General features: G+C 41.6%; 1 protein-coding gene across 2 annotated transcripts; it reads left to right on the plus strand.

The window, feature by feature from the left end:
* The first annotated feature begins 2,890 nt into the window (after positions 1–2,890).
* Positions 2,891–10,036, plus strand: LOC117442467 (zinc finger protein with KRAB and SCAN domains 1-like). Of its 2 annotated transcripts, XM_071202431.1 has the most exons (4): positions 2,891–3,176; positions 3,295–3,561; positions 9,307–9,462; positions 9,691–10,036. In XM_071202431.1, exons 1-4 carry the CDS (start codon positions 2,996–2,998, stop codon positions 9,867–9,869), a joined length of 783 nt encoding a protein of 260 aa, XP_071058532.1. In that variant the 5' UTR covers positions 2,891–2,995; the 3' UTR covers positions 9,870–10,036. The 2 variants fall into 2 exon arrangements, with proteins under 2 accessions (XP_071058532.1, XP_071058531.1); XM_071202430.1 differs by lacking the exons at positions 9,307–9,462; positions 9,691–10,036 and having other exon boundaries at positions 3,295–5,593.
* The last annotated feature ends 2,170 nt before the right edge of the window (positions 10,037–12,206 follow it).

The following is a 12,206-nucleotide window of genomic DNA, read 5'->3' on the forward strand; positions in this document are numbered from 1 at the left end:
AACGGAACACATTTGTGTGTGCATTGAAAAACACAAGTGTGGATCCGGAAATACAAGTGTGAATCCTTTTGCGGATCATGAAATACAAGTGTGAATCCTTCTGTGTGCATGTGTGTATTATGAGACTGTTCTGAGCCCATAGAAACCTGCCTTATATTAAGCATATGTATACAAAAATAAAAAATGAACGAGGAATGTGATTACGTCTTATTTCTGCAACTGTATGAGAATACAGTTTATATTTTTACATTTGATGATGTTATTACCAGGGTTGGAGGGATTACTCAGATACTTTACAACAGTATAGGTAACAATAAGACAGTGTCAAATTGCTCAGTTAATTGTAAAAGTCCTGCATTCAAAAATTGTACTTACTTAAAAGCACAAAAGTATTGGCATCAAAATATACTTTAGGTACCAGAAGGATAAGTAGCCTACTCATTCAGAAAGGCACACAGTCACCACATTTAAATGATTGTATAATAATGTATGTATTAATGTGTTCATAACTTGACCTTGGTAAAGGTGTCTTTTATTATAATTATTTTATACACACCCACTAGCTTAACATATAGAAATGTATTGGTGAATTCTTATTTTGCATTTTAATTTAAATCTGCGAAGTAACTAACTACATCTGTAATTAAATGTAGTGAGTAGAAAGTACAACATTTGTCTACAAAATGTAGTGCAGTAAAAGTAGCAAACTTTGAAAATACTCAATGTAGCGGCCAAAATCATATAGAACTAAAACAGATAGTTAACTTAACAGCCGCTGAGGCACTAGTTAGCGGATCTTACGCAGGGCAATGATCCAGGTCCAGACAAGATTCTCCGTTGTGCATTTTATTCCTATAACAAAATACAATGAACAGGTTTCCTATATCTCGTTCCTTAAGCCTTTCCTATGGCTTTCCCTTGTGTAGCTTGAAACACCCTGGTAAAAAAAAAAACGTTTGCCTACTAGTGCTCTGGCTCCCACCTCCACCTGTCTCAAATATATACAATTACACCAGGTGCTCTAATCACCCAGTGCCCAAAACATGCCTTCAAAATAAAAGCATAGAAACTACTTTCATTTATGAGACTAACTAAGAATACATTTACAATAAACACTATAAAACAGCAAGAAAATAAATGTTAAACTATTAAATAATATAAAGAGATATATAGCTCCAACACTCAACTTAATTACAAATTCCTCGTTTTTTTACTTTTTCAACTTGTGTAAATGTACTTAGTTACTTTACACCACTGGTAATTACGTTACATTTGAATCTGTTACTCACCAAGCCTACACACTCATTTAGTGGGAATGCTGATACAGCATTCCAACTAGTTGTTATGCTACGCACAAAATTCTTTATTCTTCTTTCGTGTAACGTTAGAGGTCCAACTCGGTGTCGTGTAGCCATGCCCGCATCTCTGGTCCTATAGGTCGAAGAGGCTGGCTTCCGAGGGTGGTCTATATAAGGGGCAGATGGTGATTATATGGACAGCGGTCTGCTCAGGGTCACCGCACTCGCATGCTGCACTGTCCGCCAAGCCCCACGTCTTCAACGATGTTTTAAAGCGACCGACCCCAGTTCGTAGACGGTTCAGAGTGGTCCACTGCCGGCGCGGTAGGTCGTCTCTTCCAATGGCGCCATCTCCTGGGTCCCAGATGTAACGGTGGATTCGGGAGGGCCCGGCTGACTCCCACTCCTGCTTCCAAGCTGCTGCCAACCATGCATCTCTGGAGATGTCCTCAGAGGTGGAGTTGAGCATCTCTTGAGCTGCTTTGTTGTAGGGGTGGCGGGACTTGAGTCTGCTTGGAGGTGCTGGTGTTATTGTGGTGTTGTGCAGGATGTGCCAGTCATACTTTTGTGCCTTCCTGGCCAGGGCGAGGGTGGCAGCCTCCCGTCGGAGGCCGGCCGGTGCTATTCCCGCGAGGACTGGCAAGAAGGACACGGGTCGGCTTTAAGCATCCAGTTATTATTTTTTGTCAATTAAAAAACCTGTTACAAATGTGTTGTTCAACAAATTTGAGCCTTTGCCACATTTATTTGATCACCATGGAAACATTTGATCTCTGGACGTCGTTAGCTCAAATATAAACACCTGTGTCATGGAACACGATGATGTCACTCCAACTGACATGCTCAGAGCAGCAGACATCAGATAATGGTTAATGGTCCTGCCCTCAACAGCTCTACGTCAATTATGGGGTTTCATCATATGCCGTTTCCATGGAAATAAAAGACGATGTCGCTATAACTCCTATGAAAAGGTTAAAAAAGTGCTCAAACTTCACATGTGTGCTAACAGTCCATGCCGTGAAGACATCTACCGGACAGTTTTGAGATTTCTTCAAATGCCGTTGCCATGGCAACACAATGCTCTCCATGAAACACGTTTTTTTCATAACTCCAGTGAAAATACTCTAAATGGCCCAAAACTTCACAGGTTTGGTAACGATGCAACGATCGAAGGGTATTATGGGATGTCATCAAATGCCGTTGGCATGGCGACAGATCATTCACAATCAAGTTAGTTCAAAAGTTTGCAGTTCAAATATTCTGCTTTTCCAAGCCTTTTTACTATATTTTCTTCTCTCTTCACATATTCAAGCCCCCAGTGTTCAATCTAAATTCTTCACTTTCTTCTTACACATTACATTTCAGTATAGCAGTTTAGCGTCAGCTTTTCAGCATAAAGCATTCCCACTAGCAATTTCTTCAGGAATTGCATTCTCTAGTTTGGATTCATGTCCATGAATACAAGTGGACACTTATTTTTTCTATTTGTATTATTAATCCTGACTTCTGTACACTCCAGCCCAGTAGGGGGCGGTAAACCACTAAATCGTTGCTCACAAATGCCAATTCAATAAGAAGTAGAAGAAGAAGAACATGCAGCGGAAGTAAACAATAAACGCTTTTATCATTAGCTCAGCGCTATCGATTAGTCAACTAATGTTGTATTCTTTTCATGTGGTGAAACAATCACTTCTATTATGGCCACAATGTCTTCAGTTGAATTTTTGAGAGAGTTTGTTAACGAGCGACTCTCTGCTGCTGCTGAAGAAATATTTGGAGTTTTTCAGAAAACGATCGTAAATTACGAGGAGGAGATCAGACGGCAGCGCAGACTGCTGGATGTCGTTTTGAAACCGGAAATAAATATACACAGGATAGGTAGGTAACACGTACTAACTGCATTAACAGAAAACATAGACATTCGCAACATTGCTTTTACTTAAGTTCCATTATGTGTACAGCATTATCCTATTTTATTTGTTCTCTGTCCCTCCAGAGCTCCCACAGCATCCTGTCTGTGAGGAGCAGGTTCTCTCTGAGCAGCAGCTCTGTATTCAGGAGAGGAACTCCAGTCTGGACCAAGAGGACCCAGAGCCTCCACAAATTAAAGAGGAGCAGGAGGAGCTGTGCACCAGTCCGGAGGGAGAGCAGCTTGGACTGGAGCAGGACACTGATGCCTACATGTTGACTGCTACCGAGGAGGCAAGTGAGCACCAGCTCCACAACTCTCATGTAGTAGCTGAGAGCCAAGATCAGGAAGGAGGTGAGCAAGACTCAGGATCAACTGGACATGCAGAGCCAAAACCACATCACAAAGGCAAAAGTCAAAGTAAAGATGTAAACGACAAGAACTTGTCAGAGATGCACAGTGATACTCAACAGTCTTTAAAATGTGATACATGTGGAATGTATTTCCAGGAAAAATCATCACTGGACAAACATCTGAAAATCCACACAATTAAAAAAACACTTTCTTGCAACACTTGTGAGAAAATATTTGCTAATAAATCAGAATTAATCATTCATACAAGAATCCACACAGGTGAGAGGCCATATTCATGCCAAATGTGTGGGAAAACGTTCAGACAAAATAGTAACTTGATAGCGCATACTAGAATCCACACAGGTGAGAAGCCATATGCGTGCCAAATGTGTGGGAAAGCTTTCAAAAAAAATAGTCACTTGAAAGAGCACGTGAGAATTCACACAGGGGAGAAGCCATTTTCGTGTCAAATGTGTGGACAAGGTTTCTGTCGATCATCAGCTTTGAAAAATCATCTGAAATTCCACATGAGGGGAAGCCATGTTCTTGCAAAACATGTGGGAAACGTGTCCGGTAAAAATACCATATTCAGTAGTAACTTGGGAAGCCACACAGGAACACACACAGGGGAAAAGTTGAATCCCTGCAGCACAGAGCCTCCACAGATTGAAGAGGAGCAGGAGGAGCTGTGCACCAGTCCGGAGGGAGAGCAGCTTGGACTGGAGCAGGACACTGATGCCTTCATGTTGACTGCTACTGTGGGAGAGAGTGAGCACCAGCTCCTCTCTCACAACTCTCATGTAGCTGAGAGCCAAGATCAGGAAGGAGGCGAGCAAGACTCAACTCCTCGGTCCTCCAGTAGTGACCCGTAAATGAATTTCAGCGCGCCATGTTGAAGGACATCTAATTTCTCTAAATGCACTTGGAGGATCGAGCGTCGAGGAGGCTCTCTAGAGGAGCTATAATCGAGGATGGGTCCTCCACGGTCCTCCACGGTTCTTCCGTGGATGCATTTCCGGCAACAGAGATGTTTAAAAGAGTCGTGACGCACAGCCGGACTTATCTCAGCCAATGACAGCTCTGCATGCAGCCCCTGGATATTATTTTATTAACTGCTTTCGTCGCGACGCGATGTTTCCAGAGAGAACAGCTGTGAGGTCCGTGCAGAAAGCAGAGCAGTGTGTATAATATACATCACTCAGTATAACAGGCCTACTCTCTTTATTTGCTGTAGTTTACTAGATATCTACAAACAAAGAGTCAATATTTTTCTAAAACCATTTAGTGCTTCACATAATAAAATACACAACCGCTGTAGCCTGATTATATGCTTTAGGAGCTGTAGGTGGGTGTGGTACAGTGTGTAGGTGTGTGTGGTACAGTGTGTGCGTAGATGCAGCGGACAGACAGGTCTCAGTTGGTTTGGTGTCCTCTGCTTACTTTTAATACTTGTACATAAATAAAACATTCCCCCCGTAATTTATTTTAGCGACCAGAGGGGTGGTGGAGGGGGTGGGATATATCCAGTCTCGGATAGTGTTACGTTATTATGAGAGTGCTCATACTTGTTTGATTCTGAAATTGTAAATATATACATATATGTGTGTGTGTGTCCCCGCATCTGTAGCCTGGTATTGTCTCATTATACCAAACTGTGAATGAATTAAAAGTAAATATATAAGTCATCATGAACAGAAATGACCTTTTAAACCTTTCAAGTAACCTAATGCAAGTCTCACAAAATGCAACTAATGTGGCCTGATAACAGTCCATTCATTTTGTTTTGGATTGTCTCTATTAACCCTTATGCCCTCCTCAGGCATTTTCGTACATTTTTCCTGACTTTTTTAAATTTTTATTTAGTGATCATTTCAGCGTGTTACAGCTTTTGGCATGGCATTTGGCAAGAAGTCTTCTTTTTAAATCCATTGTTGTTTGCTCTTACATGTTTTATATACTCTCGTGATGCATTTTGCACCCTCTAGACACTTTAGTGGCAAAAATGTACATGCCCAAAAAACTGCTATTAAATCCATGCATCAATATTTTGTCGTCCTGTTTTTTTCATGAATCTCTTCAACAACTTCTAACGTGCTCAAAACGTTGGTGATTATTAGAGTCTTGGATATGTCAAAGATTAGCAACAAAGTTGATTTGATTGAATTATTATTTTTTACGTAATGTAGATACTACCTCTGGACACCTTCGTGGCCAAAAATGCCTAATTGACTTCCATTCAAACCACATTTTTTTATCTCACTGCCATTGCAGTATAAAACCATGCATTTTGTAATGTCAGCATTTCATGTAGAAGAAAATTAGTGATATTTGAAATGTCTACGACACCAGATTCAACCACTTTCCCACTGTAGGCCGATGCATGAAATTCTTACATTTTTGCCAGTTATATTGTGTGTGTGTGTGTGTGTGTGTGTGTGTGTGTGTGTGTGTGTGTGTGTGTGTGTGTGTGTGTGTGTGTGTGTGTGTGTGTGTGTGTGTGTGTGTGTGTGAGAGAGAGAGATATGTAAGCATGCACGGATCATTTCATGAGTAAAAAAGGGCGTCTTTTGTTCGTCTTTGTTTGTTCGTCTTTCTGGGACTCCCAGCAAGCCTTCCCCAACTCCGGGGACTTCCGGTCGGGGACTTTGGGTGGCAGTATACGCCGTGAAGTGGTTTGCGGCCTGCCAGTAAACCCAAAGCAGAAGAAGAAGAAGTGACGTCAGCGGCTTCATTTGCCTAATCCTCCCTCAGGGACTTTTTCTGGTGTGAACGTGATCTGTACTTAGTTCATGCGAACTAAAGAGTTCGCATGAACTAAAGCCGCGTTCACACTGCGGTACTTTTCCCACAAAGGTTCATGCGAACTTAGTTCATGCAAACTCTTTAGTTCGCATGAACTAAGTACAGATCGCTTTCTAGCAGGGACTTTCGAGGGGGTAAAAAGGTTCGCATTAACTACTTTTAGTACCGGCTCTTTTTGGTGTGAACGCGATCATGAACTAAGTTCACATGAACCTTTGTGGGAAAAGTACCGCAGTGTGAACGCGGCTAAGGACGTGGGTCACCCAAGTGGCAAACTCTGGGGAACAGCCGGGAAGCCAAGATGGAAGTGCCACACACTGCAGTTCATACATGGGCCGCTAGGGACTGGCTGCAGAAAGCAGCAATTTCCATAGACCCCCATGTTAAAATACTCAAATTTACAGCAGAAAAAAATATGTTTCTACCCATGGATGCAATAAATATTATTATCGATATAGTTAGATTCCACCTTTATGATTATGAATCTGTGAGTGAATTGTTTTCTAACACGACCCTTTTATTTATATTAGGTCTTAAAGTGTTTGCATACATTAGGGCGTGGTCACGTTGATGGACAAGTACATGCCTCACTGTCCGCTAACAGCAACTTGTCCACTCTGCTAGGCTACAACCAGAGAGGCTACAACGTTAGTTAGTCATAGTACTGTACTTGACCCTTTAGCTTTAGCCGTGTTCGTGGTGATTGTGCCTTTTAGGGAATATTGTTACAAATACCAGACAATTAAAATGTCGTGCTTGAATGTACTAACAGAACTTCCAAGAAGTCTAAAATGATAATATTATACATGTTAACCCCGTTCGCAGGTGTTTGTGTGCTTGGTAGCTTAGCTTGTTACTTATTAGCCAGCTCAGGACGTAACCCTTTATACATACATATACATTTTAGTTTATGATTCAGCAAAGTAAGACTTTTATAGTCTATGGCTATGACGCCCATAATGCTAAACGGGAGCAAATGTTAATAGGGGACCCAATTATCTCAGTGGTGGCCGCCGGCGCTAACGGAGCCGCAGGGGGCTAGCTCCAGCCGGCGTCCCGGAGCTAGCCCACTGTGGCTCCGTTAGGTCCGGGCGGTGGAGTCCGTCTTTTCTCAATGTGTGAATGACAAGCATTAAGAATAACAAAATATAGCTAATTCTCTTGCAGATTGTCTCATTTGATTATGAATGTAACGTTTATATAGGGGAGCTACACTGTTAGCAGTAACTTGGTATGCATGTATTTCATGTTGGCTTAGCTTCTTAGCCTGAGCTAGCTCCGTTTACTTCTAGTTCGGAGGCAGCAGGTCCCGCCTCGGCTCCGCCTCTTTGCCCTTATTTGGAGCAGGCGGGATTAGACTCTGACGTCACAGTCGAGCCGTTAGTGGCCGACTCCGCCTACTAAGGGCTTCACGGCAACTCTGCAGAATCCTATGGGTGACGTCACGGACACTACGTCCATTTATATATACAGTCTATGGGGTCACCCCATTCTTTCACACACACATACGGGTATTGGGCCGAGTGCGACACCGTACTTCCGGTATGCGCCATTTCACGCGAGGTGCAAGCAGAATATCATAGTCTATTGCCTTAATCAATATCTAGTCAACTCTAAAATACCACATATATGCAATGGCATGATAATATTATTGTGACAAGTGGGGTATTCACCTGGTGTTTCCAGAAATTAGACGTAGATGCAGCCAAAATCGACGAAGGCCACTTTCAAGGTTCGTTTTTCCATACATCTGCAGGCAGTCTGTAAGGGCAATCCGACAACCCACACAGCTCTAGTTTACGCTGGTAACGACCTGGAGCACACCGCTCAAGTCCAGAGATGTAATCCGAAGACATGCAGCGATTTCTTCGGTCGTTAATTCAGAAAAAAAACCTAGTGCGCTCTGCCTGGCTACTTTAGCTAGCTGTTTATATTGGCACCTCCAGGATATTAGCACCTCCAGGAAAATGGCGTATTTATATATACATATATGGCGCACGTTGCATTGTGGGTAGCTCGTGACGTCACTGTGTGTGAAAGAATACATCACCAGTTTCTCGTTTTGGTCAATGTGTAATTTGTGACCCATGTAGTCTACTCTGCACTGTATGGCACTGGATTTAAATTCCTTAATCTCTGAGGAATTAAACACAATGTTATTGTTCTCACAATATGTTCACAGCAATGTACAATACAGGAAAATCTAGATGTTTTTTAATAATACCTACACGATACCGATCTGCATGATATGGCTGGTTAGTTTATCTGAGGACACGACTAACACGCCCCTCTGATGCTCGGATTCCTTTTGAGGCCAGGTAACCAGTCATCATTTTTCTTCCATATGTTGGTCCAGTCTGACTTTGTAAACACAAAACAAAAACTGAATAGGACCAAGGTACGTTTTAACCGTTTTGTTTTTTAGTTCTAATTGAAACCAAAAAACCCCAGAATAGTTATCTCATTATTATTTACACAATTATGTCCAAAGTTATTAGTGAGTATTTCTGTCACATCATTGTTAAGCCTCAACTCAGCTCCTACGTCTCAAAGAAAACCCATATTTCAGGGCTCGTTACATTTGTTTGTATTGTGAGAATAATCAATATACAAATTAAACCGGAACTTTAGTCCACTGATGTATTGTTCCCCCACGGACAAATATCGGGGGTAGTAGCTTCCGGAACCGGAAGTTGTAGGATGTAGCATATCAAGCAGCATTAGTGAAGAGATGGATAAAAACGTGTGTAGTTACATACTAAACACACCGTCTCCAACTGCCACTCATCGATGCTAACATATCAACTGTTACTATATGGTTAACTATCATGTATATAGCTATTTAAATGCTTATGAATGGATGTGGAATACATAACTTTCTTTTATCTCTAATAAAATGAAGAAAAGATCTTAAATGACTGCTAATACTTAAACTATCTGAAGTCCACAGACTGAGCAACAAGGTGGAGGAACTGCTGGATGCATCCCAAGGCCTGGAAGAAGTCACCAGGAAGATTTCTGACATAGTGGCAGCCAGCCAGGACTTGGTAGTACCAAGGCCAGAAGTCAAACAGGCATTTAGCCGTTTGATCTGCAGAGGTATTGTTTTCATCCTGTCTTTGAATAATGCTCAGTGTAACAAACAGTATTTAAAAATTAAAACGTATAGGTGCCGGATTTTCATATTATTCTAAGTTAATCTATTCAAATCTATTTCTGAACAGTATAACAGTATAACAGTATCTTTCTCAGTTTGAGTGCATGCTTCAGAAATACAGTCCATGACATCAATCAGTAACTATCAGCATGTCTTTTTTCTTTGTAAAGACACAATGACTGGACCCATGTTTTCCTCCTGCTGCCGAAGCATCGTGGGATGCAGGCTCTGTGTGGAGGAGTGGAGGATAACATCTCCCCAATGCCTTAAGTGCAGGGATCAGGAGCCAGTGTATACCCAGGTTGCTGGACTGTCTGCAGCACTGGATGCTTTAAGGGCCCTACCCTAAAGTGGACAGCAGTTCAGTCGTTTATTGTTAAGTCTATTGTTGAGTGGTGTGTGTTCAAATTCCATGTTCCATGATATCATACAGAAAATAATTGTTGTAGTTTTCTTTAGCTGTATGACTTGTTAATTGTTCATCTGCAATGTTTAATAAATGGAAAATTGTTTGAATTGTGTGTCCATGATATGTTTACTTATGTTTCTAAACACAGGCAAATAGCTGCAAACGTAAGGCAAAACAATCAAACGCTATTATTTTATCATCCACGCACCAACAGAACATTTGGAAATCAACCATTAATCAGAGGTTGTCGAAGTAATCAGATCTTGTACTTGAGTAAAAGTAGAAGTACCAGAGTGTAGGGAATACTCTGTTAAAAGTAAAAGTCCTGCGTTCAAAATGTTACTCAAGTAAAAGTAGACATGTATTGGCATCAAAATATACTTAAAGTAAAAGTAGTCATTGTGCAGATTGGTCCATTTCAGAATAATATATATGATATGTTTTATAATGATTTATAATTAAAGTGTTCTCAAAGCTGGTAAAGGTGCAGCTAGTTTGAAGGACTTTGTATACTGCAGGGTAGCTTGTGAATTTACTCCAGGTGGAACTAAAGTCTGATTTAAGTGTTGATTACAATTCACATAATTAATCCAAATCTGTAAAGTAACTAAAGGTTTTAAATTAGGGCTGTCAGTCGATTAAAATATTTAATCGCGATTAATCGCATGATTGTCCATAGTTAATCGCGATTAATTCGCAAATTAATCGCACATTTTTTATCGGTTCTAAATGCACCTTAGAGGAATATTTTTCAAGTTTTTAATACTCTGATCAACATATGAGTGGACAAATATGCTTTATGCAAATGTTTATTATCATTTGAACAATGACAAATATTCTCATGAATATTAAACACAACAAACTCTGAACATTACAAATATTCGCCTCAATTCAATCTGGAACCTCTCTCATACAATAATACAATACAAAGTGTGTGTGTGTGTGTGTGTGTGGTGTGTGTGTGTGTGTGTGTGTGTGTGTGTGTGTGTGTGTGTGTGTGTGTGTGTGTGTGTGTGTGTGTGTGTGTGTGTGTGTGTGTGTGTGTGTGTGTGTGTGTGTGTGTGTGTGTGTGTGTGTGTGTGTGATGGATCGTTGGAGCTATGTGCAACTCAAGGACCCTTTCTCATTTCATCAAATCCCCCTCCTCGACTCCTTGGTCCTCCGGTAGTGACCCGGAAATGAATTTCAGCGCGCCATGTTGAAGGACATCTCATTTCTCTAAATGCACTTCGAGGACCGAGGATCGAGCGTCGAGGAGGCTCTCTGGAGGAGCTATAACCGAGGATACACTGATGGGTCCTCCACGGCTCCTTCGTGGATGCATTTCCGGGAACAGAGATGTTTCAAAGAGTCGTGACGCACGGCCGGACTTATCTCAGCCAATGACAGCTCTGCATGCATCCCCTGGGTATTATTTTATTAACTGCTCTCATCGCAACATGATGTTTACAGTGAGAACAGCTGTGAGGTCCGTGCAGAAAGGAGAGCAGTGTGTAAAATATATATCACTCAGTAATAACAGGCCTACATTACTCTCTGTATTTGCTGTAGTTATATCTACAAACAAAGAGTCCATATTTTTCTAAAACCATTTAGTGCTTCACATAATAAAATACACAACGGCTGTAGCCTGATTATATGCTTTAGGAGCTGTAGGTGTGTGTGGTACAGTGTGTAGGTGTGTGTGTTGTCAGGGGCGCCGCCAGGGATTTTGGGCCCCATGAAAAGATATCACATTGGGCCCCACCACCAGGCACAGGCCACGCCAACCAAGCACAATGCTGTAACCACACCTCCAGAACCCATCTGACTCGTTTATGCTTTAAATAACTCTACCTGTACAGGCTTGCATCTATCTTGTAGTCCAATACTAACTGCACAATATTTACTGACACTGAGCTGTGAAAATATAACACTGTGCAGACGTGCAACATTCTGCTGCAGTAGAATTCACTATTTGATATAACACTAACATTCCTGACAATATACCTCAATAGTCATCTTTTATGGTGTACATGCCTTTTTAATAACATTTTTGAATGGAACATTACCATAGCCTTGCCCTTTGACAGTTATTACGAGCCCTGGCTCAGCCTTACTCACCAAGAGCCCAGCGCCTAGCCTTCTTACAGGCAAAGTCACTGATCAAGTCCTTGAAGTCCAGCTTTCTAGCCAACTGGCTTTCAATGGACAGCATGGCAAGACTGCAACGCCTAATGGGGGGTCAGGGCTGCTGAGCCTAAAGATGGGCCTGTTGGTCCTGGCACCAGGGGGAGG

This window comes from Pseudochaenichthys georgianus, unplaced genomic scaffold, assembly GCF_902827115.2.
Source record: "Pseudochaenichthys georgianus unplaced genomic scaffold, fPseGeo1.2 scaffold_435_arrow_ctg1, whole genome shotgun sequence".
Taxonomy (NCBI): Eukaryota; Metazoa; Chordata; class Actinopteri; order Perciformes; family Channichthyidae; genus Pseudochaenichthys; species Pseudochaenichthys georgianus.